The sequence below is a fragment of the Cydia amplana genome, chromosome 16 (assembly GCF_948474715.1).
Source record: "Cydia amplana chromosome 16, ilCydAmpl1.1, whole genome shotgun sequence".
Lineage (NCBI taxonomy): Eukaryota > Metazoa > Arthropoda > Insecta > Lepidoptera > Tortricidae > Cydia > Cydia amplana.
In genome coordinates this window covers 14,217,543-14,233,952 of record NC_086084.1, presented here as the reverse complement: position 1 = coordinate 14,233,952, position 16,410 = coordinate 14,217,543, and the positions used below count along the sequence as shown (strand labels likewise).

Below are 16,410 nucleotides of genomic sequence, written 5' to 3'. Positions count from 1 at the left end.
GAGTTTCGACTAGCGAAATTATCATCGCAGTACCGCTACTTGAAACTAGAACTATCTAGTGTCGCGAGTCACGAAAATTGTATTGAACAACAATTTACAACTAATATTAAGAAGATTGAAGCAGAAGAAGTTGAAAATAGAGTTCTGGTTAATCCGGTAAAAATATTAGCTGAAAATTCTTGAGCATTAAACTTTTCAGTCGTGGGAACATCTATTGTCAAGTAGCAGTACTTACTGATAATTCCGCTCCTCGATGCTAGATGTCGACTACGAAAATAATAGTCGTTTTGGTACTAAAACTGATGTATGGAGTGAGCACTCTATGTATTTATTTCTCTATGGTTGTAGAGACGAGGTAAAATAGACTGTTAAGAGGAAAGGGAGCGGCCGCTTCTAAATACAAACGTGGTCCCCATTTCCCTCTAAGGATATTGACATTATGATTTTGATGCATAATTGTATAATTAACCATAGCTATATCCCTTGATTAGATTTTCTTCGATATTGTGATTATTTGCCATGATTGATTTATATATATATATATATATATATATATATATATATATATATATATATATATATATATATATATATATATATATATGCCAAATTGCAGCTTTCTGTAACGATCACGGGGCGTATCCGCGGACGGACAGACAGACGGACATGGCGAAACTATAAAGGGTTCCTAGTTGACTACGGAACGCTAAAAAGAGGAATATAAGGGATTGATTATATGCAATGAAAAACGTGTTAATATACATAGCTATATTTGTTTTAATTAGTTAACTGTACTAAAAAATCTAAAAGTCTCCGTTTTAAGCCATGTTACTCAATTAATCATTACTGAAGTAGGTATTCTTTTCTTTACTAGGTAATCTTACAAATTAATCACTCTTATTAAGTTATTACTGAAATTTTATGAGATTAAAATCCCATTCATTCGTCATTCGTTCCATTCATTTCACCTTAAATTGCGAGGTCTATACTAGCAGTCGGCAACCCGCGGCCCGTGAACCTGTCACTTGCGGCCCGCGAGCCTCACTGGCTATTTTGTATGTAATATTGACAAATGACAATGTCTGATAAAGTCATTAAATATTAACAAAGTGCGGCCCGCGTCAACTTCGTTAACTACTATGTGGCCCTTGGCTGCTAAAAGGTTGCCGACCGCTGATCTATACTATATGTATCAAATAAGTAGGAGATTACAAATATTCTACCTACTAATTTTATTTAAAATAACCCTAAGTATACTCTAATACTAAATTGTAATCTTCACAACAATTTTCAATACTTGGTAGGTACATTATTATGTACAACAATACATTAATCAAACCCAATTGTCCAAACGAGAAAAACTTTAGTAACACTTATTGAAATTCTGTAATATCTCAGGCCCAACGAAGCCGACATGTCTTATTGATAAAGGCTTCTTTTAAATATGTAGATTTAAAAAAACTGAGACTCAGGTACATCGATAAAATCAAAACTAAGTCTATACAATATATTGAGCAATAAAACCAGGTGACATCAGCCACACCACATTCCTTCTATATTAAGTTTTACTTCCAAACAGTTGGTGGTTCCAGTCAAAAAATATTTTAACGCAGTGGTTAACACCTACTAATTCATCGGTCAAGTCTGTTTTTACGGTCTAAGCCAGTGGTTCCTAACCTGGGGGTAATTACCCCCGTGGGGGTAAAACTGGTATTTTACGGGGGTAATAAGCTAACCTAATATAACAATACAACAAACGTACACGTTTCATATTTTATTACCATTGGGAGGAGGGGTAAAATCAGGTTCCCTAGTTAGTCATAGGGGTGACCGGACTGAAAAGGTTAGGAACCACTGGTCTAAGCTTTCCTATCGGGGGTCAGGGCAGCCATGGTAATGGCGACGACAGGGGCCTCCACGCACACCCAGAAGATTCCGGCTCCAAAGAACATCAGGAAGATGTTAGCGCTCAGAGCTAAACGCTTATAATACGGTGTTTATTTTTTTTTAGCTCTCCTATCGGGGGTCAGGGCAGCCTTGGTAATGGCGACGACAGGGGCCTCCACGCACACCAAGAAGATTCCGGCTCCAAAGAACATCAGGAAGATGTTAGCGCTCAGAGCTAAACGCTTATAACACGGTGTTTAGTTTCTTACACTCTCCTATCGGGGGTCAGGGCAGCCTTGATGATGGCGGCGACAGGGGCCTCTACGCACACCCAGAAGATTCCAGCTCCAAAGAACATCAGGAAGATGTTAGCGCTTAGAGCTAAACGCTTATAACACGGTGTTTAGTTTCTTAAGCTCTCCCATCGGGGGTCAGGGCAGCCTTGGTGATGGCGACGACAGGGGCCTCCACGCACACCCAGAAGATTCCGGCTCCAAAGAACATCAGGAAGATGTTAGGGCTCAGAGCTAAACGCTTATAACACTGTGTTTAGTTTCTTAAGCTCTCCTATCGGGGGTCAGGGCAGCCTTGGTGATGGCAGCGACAGGGGCCTCCACGCACACCCAGAAGATTCCAGCTCCAAAGAACATCAGGAAGATGTTAGCGCTCAGAGCTAAACGCTTATAGCACTGTGTTTAGTTTCTTAAGCTCTCCTATCGGAGGTCAGGGCAGCCTTGGTAATGGTGACGACAGGGGCCTCCACGCACACCCAGAAGATTCCGGCTCCAAAGAACATCAGGAAGATGCTAGCGCTCAGAGCTAAACGCTTAGCACTGTGTTTAGTTTCTTAAGCTCTCCTATCGGGGGTCAGGGCAGCCTTGGTGATGGCGGCGACAGGGGCCTCCACGCACACCCAGAAGATTCCAGCTCCGAGGAATGACAGGAAAATGCTTGCGCTCAGTACCGTCAACTGAAACAAATAAACATATTTATTTATATGAGCCTAGAGTGTCCCACTGCTGGGCAAAGGCCTCCCTCCTCCCTTTCCACGTATCCCGGTCTTGACCCGTCTCCCACCAGTCCCCATAAAAGGCTTTCGTATGTTTGTTCGGCTGTCTGTCCGGATGTTCTCCTCGGTATTGGTGACAGGTGATAAAAATGCGACCGTGCTACGGCCGCAGAGCCCGTACCATGAGTCACTGACAGTGTCAAAACTGACATTTATGCTATCGAGAACGTAATTTACTTTCTTCTTTTTACTAATATGCGAGTACGAGCGAGATGTATAGAAAGTAAACTACGTTCTCGACGGCGTTTATGTCAGTGCCAAACTGATGGTAGCCGTACAGAACCCCTAGTGTAAATTTAATTCGATATCGTGACGTGCGTTCTAGTCTGCGTTATGTCTATTTTTGTATGGGATTTTGAACAGCGCGCCAAACGAGACGTTTTGGAAACTCATAATCCCATACAAAATGACACTTAACACAAACGCGTACGTCGCGTCACGCATAAGCCAGTCAATAAGAGTCATGCATAAGCCAGCATAAAATAAAATTTGCAGCGCACTAAAATTTCGTTTTAAAATGATCTGAACTAAAAATATCTAGCCAGTTTTTTTTATCTTGTTTCCTCGTCATTCATAACATTCATTGTAAATTTAGCGATAATGTCTATGTACATAATTAAGTATATTAAGAAGTGTAGTTATACACTATGATATTATGTAAAACAACGTGACAATGACCCCGTGTCCCGTCTTGTGTAAGAGCAAGTAATGAGTGACGTCGGCTGTGAGCCTAGACCTATGCTGTTACTGTTACTACATACACTTATCGCTTCCGGGCAAATATAGCTATCCATGCCGTAATCGGCAACGGCGACCCTAGCTAATTAAGGGCGTGAGCTCCGATATAGCTGGCAAAGCCGAATTTACTTTTAAAAACTATATCGCAGGTGGGGCAGTGAAGTTGACCAGAACTATTAAGTAACTACTTGGTAACTACAGGAGGGTTTCGTTGGGGTTTCGGCCGGGATTTGGGCGTTTTTTTTTTGTTGTACCCAACACTTTTTTTCAAATTTGGGATTTTTTATGTTATTTCTACTCAGAATCACGAGCTCTTTCTATCCTAATAGGAGAAAAAAAGTGTCCTAAGGTTTTTATTTCCATTACGTCACCATTTTTCATAGACTTTGTATGGCGGTCGGGGAATGGAAAGATCGAAAAATGTATGGAAATTTTGGGACACTTTTTTTCTCCTATTAGGATAGAAAGAGCTCGTGATTCTGAGTAGTACTGAAATAACATAAAAAATCCCAAATTTGAAAAAAAAAGTGTAGGGGACAACAAAAAAAAACGCCCATTTACGTATCTGACGTTTCGTGTCAAGGTCAATGAGACCGTGACCAGGCGATCTAGCATGAGTTGCGTTCTCGCGCGCGATCCATAGGTAGGTACTCGTACATCTTGCGCGACTTCTAGTATGGTGTCGCGCGCGAGAACGCAACTCATGCTAGACCGCCTGACCAGATTACCGTGAAACCGTCCAACTTTGCCCTAGAGGGTAAATGTCGCCACCCACATGTTGTGACAGACGGACAGACAGACAGACAGACGCACGAGTGATCCTATAAGGGTTCCGTTTTTTCCTTTAATCAGTTGTTTTTAGGGTGCCGTACCTCACCCTAAAAACAACTGATTAGATATCAAATAGAGTTTCGTGCATGATTTTTGAGAATTATCAGTAAGTGCGAAACGAGATTTGAACCTACGACCGGTTTGGATGACGCACCTAGTCACTCTACTACCTTGTGCCTAGTTTCAAGGACGCTAATTTAAAAAACTTTTTAAGTTTATTTCATGTAAATTTGAAGACCGGTTACTCTTATGGTTCAAATACCGTGACATTTTAACAAACTTATTGCCAGTTGCACCATTCGCACTTGATAGACTGATCAACTGAAAACTTTCCATACAATAAAATTTAGCGAACTATTTAACGATGACAAACAGTTTTGTGCAAGTGACCCTTAATTAACTACTAACTAACTAAGAACAACATTCACAAAATAGTACTTATTCCATCGTTTTATGGATTTCTACAACACCAAATGTCGTTTCCGAAAGCATATTAATGAGTCACTTTACTAAAATAGAATACTTACCGGTACTGTAATTTATAAAGCACTAGCGACCCGCCCCGGCTTCGCACGGGTTAACAAATTATACACAAATCTTCTAAGAATCACTCTATCGATAGGTGAAAACCGCATGAAAATCCGTTTAGTAGGTTTTGAGTTTATCGCGAACATACAAACACATAAACAGACAGACGCGGCGAGGGAATTTGTTTTATAAGGTTTAGTGATATTGTTGTTAGTTTTAAGCATCAGTAGTTAATAAATTAATCATGAGAAAATTATGATAATGTTATCACTGTACTGCCAATTTAAAAATCATTTTATTAAATCATTATATAGTTATGCAGATTATTTTGACAGTGACATTCATTAGTATTATGTATTACTTATACATATAAGCCTGTCCGATTTAAGATAAGATAAGATAAGATAATCATTTATTGCATAATTATAGATGTTACAGAAAGGTGTTTTCTAAGATTACATTCGCTATAGTCTTACTATGGCGTAACGTATTTGATCTTAGATAATCTTTAATAGAAAAAAACCGACTTCTCTAACTACTAACCTAACCCCCCGTACAGATCCGAGTCCGGGTCCGAGTCCGGGTCCGGGTCCGAGTTCGGGCCCCAGTCCAAGTCAAAATCGAAATTTAAAATCGCCAAACGTGTACCTACTATGCGTCGTTGAAGATGTTCTGATTATTATCAGCAGTTCCACTTCATCAAATGTCACTTTTTTTTAAATGTAAATGCTTATTTTGTTGATAAAAACACAAAAATCACTATATGTACCTATGCCTTTAAGATTTGAGGAGTTCCCTCGATACCTCATGGATTCCATCATCAGAAACTGGGTTTTGAAAAATTAGTACGAGGCTCGGCCACTCCACGCCCAGCCACACCACTATGCCGCGTTAGTTTGTAGATCCACTCTGTCTCTACACATGTACTGAAGATTGTACGTACCACGTAGTAATCCGTCATATACACGGGGGCAGTAACTGCACCGACATGGCCACGTTGGATCATGGTATATTGCAAGAAAGCTCCGTATGAGGCTCGGCTACTCCACGCCCAGCCACGCCACTATGCCGTGGTAGTTTGTAGATCCACTCTGTCTCTACACATGTACTGAAGATTGTACGTACCACGTAGTAATCCGTCATATGCACAGGGGCAGTAACTGCACCGACATGGCCACGTTGGATCATGGTATATTGCAAGAAAGCTCCGTATGAGGCTCGGCTACTCCACGCCCAGCCACGCCACTATGCCGTGGTAGTTTGTAGATCCACTCTGTCTCTACACATGTACTGAAGATTGTACGTACCACGTAGTAATCCGTCATATGCACAGGGGCAGTAACTGCACCGACAAGACCACGTTGGATCATGGTATGTAGCAAGAAAGCTCCGTATGAGACTCGGCCGCTCCACGCCCATCCACGCCACTCCACTATGCCGCGATACACTCCTGCGGAGATAAATTGTGAACTGGAGAACTCCCATTGTCATTGTAACTTAGACATTAATACTTGTTCCAAGATTTTTATCTGTGTACATATTTGAACCTGTACTTTACTTTAAAACTCACCTTCTAGCTTAAAGACGCAACTGATGATAAACAGCACCACACATGTCTGGAACACCGGTTTGTACAGTGCCGCGTACAACACCCGGAGCGGTACCCCCGCTCGGGGTCCATCCAGATAGAACAGACCTCCGGACAGGATCACACCCACGGCTATGGGGAACAAGAGCCACACGATCCATCTGAATTTCTGTAAGAAAAAAAGATTAAGATGGGAAGACATACCGAAAAAAACGGATTTTCAGGCACAGAACTGATAAACGTTAGAAAGATTCGGGCCATCCCAAAATTTACTTATCGATTATCTGCCAGTGAAAGAAGTGGACGAAGTCAATCTATAAAGTAACTTTCTGATAATTTGATCAGTTCACAAAAAAAGGACGGTCAAATGCATAAGACATTATATACTATGTATGTAGATTGTATGTACAAGTACGTACTGTACTAATAGGAAGCAGGAAGCTACCAGCCAGCCCCAACGTGTTGGTCACTGTTCGTGTGGCCCCGGATGTAAAAGAGGCAGTACCTTAAATCTGCTCATGTCCTTCCGCTCCTGCTGCCAGTAGTAGGTCAGGAAGCCACCAGCCAGCCCCAACGTGTTGGTCACCATGGCTCGTGTGGCCCCGGATGTAAAAGAGACAGTACCTTAAATTTGCTCATGTCCTTCCCCTCCTGCTGCCAGTAGTACGTCAGGAAGCCACCAGCCAGCCTCAACGTGTTGGTCACCATGGCTCGTGTGGCCCCGGATGTAAAAGAGACAGTACCTTAAATCTGCTCATGTCCTTCCCCTCCTGCTGCCAGTAGTACGTCAGGAAGCCACCAGCCAGCCCCAACGTGTTGGTCACCAGGCTCGTGGGGCCCCGGATGTAAAAGAGACAGTACCTTAAATCTGCTCATGTCCTTCCCCTCCTGCTGCCAGTAGTACGTCAGGAAGCCACCAGCCAGCCCCAACGTGTTGGTCACCATGGCTCGTGGGGCCCCGGATGTAAAAGAGACAGTACCTTAAATCTGCTCATGTCCTTCCCCTCCTGCTGCCAGTAGTACGTCAAGAAGCCACCAGCCAGCCCCAACGTGTTGGTCACCATGGCTCGTGTGGCCCCGGATGTAAAAGAGACAGTACCTTAAATCTGCTCATGTCCTTCCCCTCCTGCTGCCAGTAGTAGGTCAGGAAGCCACCAGCCAGCCCCAACATGTAGGTGGACAGGTTCGTATGCCCCCGGATGTAGAGCAGGCGGAAGGTGTCGTCGGTTGCGTAGAGATTGCGGTATTTTCTGAAAGAATTAAGGATGACTCAAGTTAGACCGGGCCGTGTCCGGGCTGGAGCTTCCGGCGCTTTCTTTTCTATGACAATGTCAGGTGATCACGTGATGCTTTCCATAGAATACGAAGGTCCGGCCCGGATACGGCCCGGTCTAACGTGAGTCATCCTTTAGTCAATACATTAAAAGATATCCCCTATTTATGTATTTCGGAAGACCTATCAAGATCATCATCATCTTCCTAGCGTTTGTCCCGGCTTAAATAAATTGCAACTTACTCAGGCGACTGAATGACAACGGCGTCAAGATCCTGCCAGTAGGTGTGAGCTGCAGTAATCAGCAGTGAGAGCAGCAGCATGAAGATGAGCGCTGCCGCGCGCCGCCGAGGGCTTCGGAACACCACACAGATGAGCAGGCCTAGGCAGAATAGCTGGGTGTCCGCTGCCAAATACCTGGACAAGAATGGAACTTTTAGAATTGATTCTTCGTAAGTAATCGGAATGAAGAATACGTCACTGTAGTTCGTTTATAGTGTTTATACGATAGAGAGAGAGGTTTTTTCTTGATCATTGAATTCTATTCTATTGACAGTTCTGTTTTATTTACAAAAAAGTCCGTGAGAGTTTTGGTTTATTCGAACTAATTTAAGAAAGCCCTGAGGGAGCATAAGATAGAGAGAGAGTGAGATACTTTGAGTATAGTGCTGGTTTCCTATACGAAATCAGTCCCAGAACCAAGAATTCCTAGTTCTCGCAACACAAATTCAGTCATGAGAGCATTCCCTGCATTGGCTAAAGTAATGTTGAGGCAAGCCAACCCAGAGGTTTTGTAGTTTGGTAACAGCATGGAATAGGCCTCGTATAGACCTAAGTATAGTTAGCATGGAGTGAAAGCGCTTGACGTGGTCCAGCATCAGCCTAAGTCCCTCTTGTAAGACAAGGTCTTATGAGACATAGGTATAAAGCTAGTAGCTGCCCTTAAGGCAGCGACGGGGGTGGTGGACCTCTCGCTATACATCATAATAGCGACGATGCTGGGTAGCGAGAGGAAATTGGAAGCGGTGACCTCCTTCTTTGAAGAGGTTATGTCGCAGAAGGAGGAGGCGGAGAGGGAACGAGAAGCGGCCGCTGACGCGCTTCCTCTCCGAGGCAGGCGGCAGGGTCGAAGTATAAAGCTAGTAGAACTTTGAACATACCAAGCTTGCGGAGCGCAATGCGCATCCCCATACACGTAGTTGTTGATGTACAGCACGTGTGCCCACCAGTACTGTCGACAGGCCTCCGCCTCCGCACCGACCACGAGGCCCCACAGGGGCCCGCTGCCTAATCGCCGCATCCATGTGGAAATCGTGGCCAGCACTAGTGCGTAGGTAGGAGTTAGTCTGCAAAAAAATTACGGTGTTATTTACAAAAAGTATGGAGTTGACAAAGACATAGTGATAGTGACAAATATTGAGGAAGATATGATACAGAATATGTAGTATTTTATGCAGAATGGTCATGCACCGATTATATTTTACTTTGCCAGGCCTAGCTTTGGTGACAATATTGGGAATTCTATGCACTATTTGCACTAACTATTATATAGTAGGTAGGTAGGTATGACCAAAGTAGGACAAACTTTTTAGGCAGTATTTTGTGAACTGCCCCAACTGGAATTACGACGGATGATAGAATTTTAGTCAATTCCATAATTAATAGTACCCGTCCCATAGATCGCAGTACATTTTGAATGTTCTAGTATAGCAAATAGGTAGCAACGACGTAAATATTTTCAAAGAAAAACATTTAAAAGTTTCGCGCTTTGTATGTACAGTAAGCTGCGAAATTGCGTGAAGAAATTATGAATGAATTCATTGATGAAGTCGCTATGCACTTTTACGGCGTACATATTATACCAAATCATAATGTTAGCGGGTAAGGGTAAAAATAAACTGGCTTATGAACCTTAGCAAACCTTTGTTAAATTTTGTCCTTTTCAATCATACACAAATGTTAAAATGTATTGAATCTGTTATACGTTTAACATACGACGACTATGGGACGGTACTTCAGTAGTATTTTATATAAGAACAGCATTTTCCAATGTCGACAACCAAAATTAAAAAAATATGTAAATATATGAACTAACGTAACGACATTAACATCTTAACCTTGACTCTAATTAACCTTCACTTTGGAAAATTATTTTTCTTCGATATGCCATGACAGTGAAGCATACACGCGTACAGCCTCAGTGACAAAAATCGGGCACCGCAGCTTACGGACGCTTGCGATTCCAGTGAAGTTACAAGGATATTGCCGACCCTTTAAGTATACAAGGATTCACTGTGTTCACACTGTTGACAAGTTACAGATCTACTTTGGATCTTCATACCTCAGCCATCGCAGTAACACGCCCTTGGGCCATTGACACCAAGACAAGGAGTGAAGTTCGGTGTGGATCTGAAGATTGTAGGCCAGAAGGTAAGCTGGACATCACGAAGAAGGTGTGGGTGACGAGGCTGCCATTGAACAAGATCTGGTATTCATACTTTAACCACCGCAGCAGCACGCCCTTGGGCCATTGGTTCCAAGACAAAGAGTGGCGTTCAGTGTGGATCTGAAGATTGTAGGCTAGAAGGAAGCTGGACATCACGAAGAACATGTAGGTGACGAGGCTGCCATTGAACAAGATCTGGTATTCATACCTTAACCACCGCAGCAGCATGCCTTTGGGCCATTGGCTCCAAGACAAAGACTGCCGTTCGGTGTGGATCTGAAGATTGTAAGCCAGAAGGAAGCTGGACATCACGAAGAACGTGTAGGTGACGAGGCTGCCATTGAACAAGATCTGGTATTCATACCTTAACCACCGCAGCAGCACGCCCTTGGGCCATTGGCTCCAAGATAAGGAGTGACGCTCCGAGTAGATCTGAAGACTGTAGGCTAGTAGGAAGCTGGACATCGCGAAGAACGTGTAGGTGACGAGGCTGCCATTGAACAAGATTTGATATTCATACCTTAACCACCGCAGCAGCATGCCTTTGGGCCATTGGCTCCAAGACAAAGAGTGGCGTTCGGTGTGGATCTGAAGATTGTAGGCCAGAAGGAAGCTGGACATCACGAAGAAGGTGTGGGTGACGAGGCTGCCGTTAAACAAGATCTGTTTGAATGGGTCTTCGTACGACTGTGGAATATAATGTCTTTCTTAAACGGGTTAAAAAAATACAAGTTACACGTAAATCAAATGTAATTCTAATGAGAATAAAGAATTTTTAACCGTACACAGTCTATACATAAAGGATGACTCACGTTAGACCGGGCCGTGTCCGGGCCGGAGCTTTCGGCGCTTTTTTTTCAATGGAAAGCATCACGTGATCACCGGTCATCTGTCATAGAAAAGTAAGCGCCGGAAGCTCCGGCCCGGACACGGCGCGGTCTAACGTGAATCATCCTTAACTAGCCATTATTAGAGCAATATAGCTATCTTTGTAATTGGTAAGGTTTATAACTGTGACTTATCTGTGTAGTAGCTGTCTGTGGTCTGTGTGTTTGTGTGTCAGCGATGGTATTAATATTACCTTTTCAATGTAAAGTGGGTTGTCCACGTAGGAATACGACATGATTAACACGCTGTGTGAGAAAAAGATGCACACCATCGTCATGGTTCTGAAAAGATGAAAAAATACCAAAATGTATAATTGACCACAGTATCAACAGAATATACAGATTAGGAGATAATGTCGTTCAACCACAGAACATATTAAAGAGGTTAGAATGGCTATCGCGCGCAGTTAGTATCGGAACCGGTGTCGCCGCTCGTTCCTCTCCACATTTACTAACACTCGCGCAACGGTAGTAAAAACTAGCTAGCGCCTTGTGTGTGTGGTGAATGGATACGCCTCCTTTAGACAGATTTCATGTCTGGCTTCTTAATCTGAACGTTATTGTGGCGCAAAAAGGCATGTTTACTTCGTTTTTCGGTCAGCGCGGGCGAGTAGCATGCGAGCGTTTGCTCAAAACCGCGGCAACACGTACGCTGCTCGTATCGCCATTCCAACCTTATTACTTGTTCTGTGCGTTCAACCTTTTGGGCTCTGGATTGACTCTGTTCTTAAATTTCCATAGCCATTAGCAAAAGCAGCACACCTTTGGTGGAGTCACGCTCCGTGATTGTTACGCCATTTAGGGTTCTAGCTAAATTGGACATGCCATAACGTAAGTATGGAAAAACCAATTTAAGCTAGGGCTAGGACCCTAAATAAAAAATACGTACCTAAAATGGCTCGGTTCTTAAGCTGGCCTACTTTCAATTCAAATTTCCACAATTTTATACGTGTGATTTGATTAAAAAAATTACGTTCATGTTCGCTAGTGTCATAGGCAAAACTGGAAGTTTATATTAAACATAATAAAATAAAAAAGCGGCCAAGTGCGAGTCGGACTCGCCCGTGAAGGGTTCCGTATTTAGGCGATTTATGACGTATAAAAAAAAACTACTTACTAGATCTCGTTCAAACCAATTTTCGGTGGAAGTTTACATGGTAATGTACATCATATATTTTTTTTAGTTTTATCATTCTCTTATTTTAGAAGTTACAGGGGGGGGGGACACACATTTTACCACTTTGGAAGTGTCTCTCGCGCAAACTATTCAGTTTAGAAAAAAATGATATTAGAAACCTCAATATCATTTTTGAAGACCTATCCATAGATACCCCACACGTATGGGTTTGATGAAAAAAAAAATTTGAGTTTCAGTTCGAAGTATGGGAACCCCAAAAATTTATTGTTTTTTTTTCTATTTTTGTGTGAAAATCTTAATGCGGTTCACAGAATACATCTACTTACCAAGTTTCAACAGTATAGTCCTTATAGTTTCGGAGAAAAGTGGCTGTGACATACGGACGGACAGACAGATGGACAGACGGACAGACGGACAGACAGACAGACAGACAGACATGACGAATCTATAAGGGTTCCGTTTTTTGCCATTTGGCTACGGAACCCTAAAAAGCGGCCAAGTGCGAGTCGGACTCGCCCATGAAGGGTTCCGTATTTAGGCGATTTATGACGTATAAAAAAAATACTTACTAGATCTCGTTCAAACCAATTTTCGGTGGAAGTTTACATGGTAATGTACATCATATATTTTTTTTAGTTTTATCATTCTCTTATTTTAGAAGTTACAGGGGGGGGGGACACACATTTTACCACTTTGGAAGTGTCTCTCGCGCAAACTATTCAGTTTAGAAAAAAAAGATATTAGAAACCTCAATATCATTTTTGAAGACCTATCCATAGATACCCCACACGTATGGGTTTGATGAAAAAAAATTTTTTGAGTTTCAGTTCGAAGTATGGGGAACCCCAAAAATGTATTGTTTTTTTTCTATTTTTGTGTGAAAATCTTAATGCGGTTCACAGAATACATCTACTTACCAAGTTTCAACAGTATAGTTCTTATAGTTTCGGAGAAAAGTGGCTGTGACATACGGACGGACAGACAGACGGACAGACAGACATGACGAATCTATAAGGGTTCCGTTTTTTGCCATTTGGCTACGGAACCCTAAAAACGATGGACCTTCTTTGGTGCAGGTACCTTAGAGGCGGTTGAGTTTTGGGTCCGGCCCAATACCTGCCTGCGCTGTCATTTGGAGTCAGACTCTCTTCACACTTCAATTTTTGCGGTAGCCGTCCAGATTACTTACCTCAAGCCATTGAAGAGTTTGAGGCGGTTGAGCCTCGGGTCAGGCCCGACGCCTCCCGGCGCTGTTAGTTTGGAGTAAGACTTTCTACACATTTCGAATTTCGCGGTAGAGCCAGGTTACTGACCTCAAGCCATTGAAGAGTTTGAGGCGGTTGAGCCTCGGGTCAGGCCCGACGCCCCCCGGCGCTGTCAGTTTGCGCCAGTTGCGACGTATTGAGAACGCCAGCAGAAAAGGATTTCCTGGAAACACCAGAATGTATACATTAACGGCGTTAATGCATATATAAAGGGGTGACAAGTAGCAAATGTATGAACTCGCAAAAACACTAATCAATGTGTAAAAATCCCCCAATGTGAAGGCCAGCCACACTTATCCCAATGTCACACTTAAAGATGACTCACGTTAGACCGGGCCGTGTCCGGGCCGGAACTTCCGGCGCTTACTTTTCTATGACAGATGACGGTGATCACGTGATGCTTTTCATAGAAAACGAAGCTCCGGAAACTCCGGCCCGGACACGGCCCGGTCTAACGTGAGTCATCGTTAGGACCCGCATTGATCTAAGTTACTTTTGCCCTGGCTATGACCACACTCCATTGTTTATCGGCGGTCAGAAAATTACCCTCATAAAAGAAATACTAACAATATATGAATATAATTATGATAAGAATATACACACCGATTTAATATTCAATCAAGGATATCAATTATGGATAATAAATTCTCTACATGTATTGTTATTGCAATGACAGTAATAATTGATCCTTAAAGGTAATATGTGATTATTTTATAATTATAATGTTATAGTTGCTAGACATAGGGTCAAAGAGATAAAGACGATCATAAAGGTCTCTGCCCACTACACCGTATCATACCATGACCGTAGTAGGAACGTGTCAGCCCGTTCCGTCACCGACCATACCCGTAGCGTGCCATGCACGGAGCGTCAAAAATTGTCGGCGAGGATATTTTGCCGGTACGCAACGCTGCCGGAACGGTGCGTGCAGGCGGCGAAACGGTGAGCATACGGGTTAAGACCGTGTATGGTGATCGTTTTAAGCCCGGTATAAACGCGTTGCCGTATCTGTTACTCGCTCTTGCCAGTGTGATAACTATTCGCTCGCTCTTTCTGATGAGTCTGGCTCTCGCGAATAAAACTCGGGTACTAAGGGGATGAAACGCGGATGCTACGGGGATTATAGGCGGATGCTATGGGGATGATACGCAGTTACTACGGTCACTAAACCCGTTATGCAAGGATATGAAAAGATGTGGACACGGTGTAGTGGGCATAGTAGTCCGTGTCGCGTTACATTCCATGCCTGACACGTTCATAGCACGATCATGGTATGATACGGTGTAGTGGGCAGAGACCTTAAATTAAAAACATTCACAAGTAAGTATGTACTATATTATACCATTTATTAAAATTTACGACTTACAAGTTCATTCTAATTAAACGTACACAATAGATGATTGTGGTCAATTGCAATGTACATTTACTACATCCGTTCACAATTATGTTAAATCAAATTCTAGAGGCCGATTCTGATTTGACAACTTGTTAGGGTTTAGGTTTAATATCATTTCTACAATAGGATAGGAATACAATTTATGCATGTACAAAACTTAAGAAACTAAAACCCGTTCTGAGCCATGCCGGGTTCAAAGGTCCCCATCACACTAGCAGCGTTACCCCGCTGTATGGCGATGGAGACCTGTTGGACAAGCCATGACTTAGAACGGGGGTCATTATTGTTGTTTTATTTTATTTTTTGTCACGAATAAACGCTCTCTATTCTATTCTATTCCGTTAGGGTTTTGATATTCTTATAATACAACCTTGACATTCGCTCACGCGGTGATTGGTGCGAAGTGATTGAAATTGTGATTTTGAGTACACTCACCTGCAATAATATGTGACACACTCTTATGGCTCTACAAATAAGATGTCAGATATTTTTGCGGCCTTCGTTGTGTAACATATTATTGCAGGTGACTGTACTGGTCGTATCACGAAAGCTGCCACGAATGGAATGAACGAAACGTGAAAGGCGATATAAAAACTTGTACCCAAAAAGATTTTTTTGACAAAAACTTATTTGACACGAACCAGCAGGGATATTCGTCTATATATTATACTACTCTTTGGGTATTCGACAAGCGAAGTTTGATAAATCGTGTTGAACTCTCGTTGAATCGGAACAATCCTGTGTCAAAATTTGACATTAGCTCAATCCACAGTTAAAGTGTCATTCAATAGAACTTGCTAACTATGTAAACAAAAGTTACTAGTAATTTGACATTCAGTGTCAATTTTAGTATGGCGGTTTGTTTACATAGTTAGCAAGTTCTATTGAATGACACTTTAGGTCACAACCAAACGAAACTATTATAAACCTTAAAGTAGTAATAAAACAAAGTTACTTTTTGTTGACTTATATTGGCTGTACTAAATGATATTATCCGCAGTTGATGAACATAATATGCGATTCAATCAACTGTTGAATTGAAGTAGACGAGAAATCTGACAGTTGTTCATCTCGAATAGGGACCCAGAAAATATATTTTTCGAACCTTTTTAGCTCTGAGTTTACTCTTTCATATTCTGTACCTATATGAATGCATTAAATGTAACTTTCACCTCATATCTGCTGCCAACTGTGTTCCCGCGGCATAACTGCCTCAACGTGACTGCTGTACTAACCTTTTATTTAGGCGCTATAACAGCGCGGCAGGCGAGTTTACAATATTAATGTCGTAATCATCAACATCATGTTATACTACGTACGAATAAATTTCTATGAACGAGTCTACCAACATCAGATTTAGGCTC

At 42.4% G+C, this 16,410-nt stretch overlaps 1 protein-coding gene across 1 annotated transcript in view; it reads right to left on the bottom strand.

Moving 5' to 3' along the window:
- Positions 1 to 2,734: 2,734 nt before the first annotated feature.
- Positions 2,735 to 16,410, bottom strand: part of LOC134655067 (nose resistant to fluoxetine protein 6-like) — a 35,991-nt gene continuing 22,315 nt past the window's right edge. Inside the window, exons 4-12 of the mRNA XM_063510530.1 lie at positions 13,699 to 13,813; positions 11,442 to 11,529; positions 10,881 to 11,047; positions 9,075 to 9,260; positions 8,158 to 8,331; positions 7,741 to 7,891; positions 6,624 to 6,810; positions 6,361 to 6,503; positions 2,735 to 2,857 (exon numbers count right to left, since the gene is read on the bottom strand). Coding sequence (XP_063366600.1) covers positions 2,735 to 2,857; positions 6,361 to 6,503; positions 6,624 to 6,810; positions 7,741 to 7,891; positions 8,158 to 8,331; positions 9,075 to 9,260; positions 10,881 to 11,047; positions 11,442 to 11,529; positions 13,699 to 13,813 — 1,334 coding nt within the window. The remainder of the gene's footprint in view (positions 2,858 to 6,360; positions 6,504 to 6,623; positions 6,811 to 7,740; positions 7,892 to 8,157; positions 8,332 to 9,074; positions 9,261 to 10,880; positions 11,048 to 11,441; positions 11,530 to 13,698; positions 13,814 to 16,410) is intronic.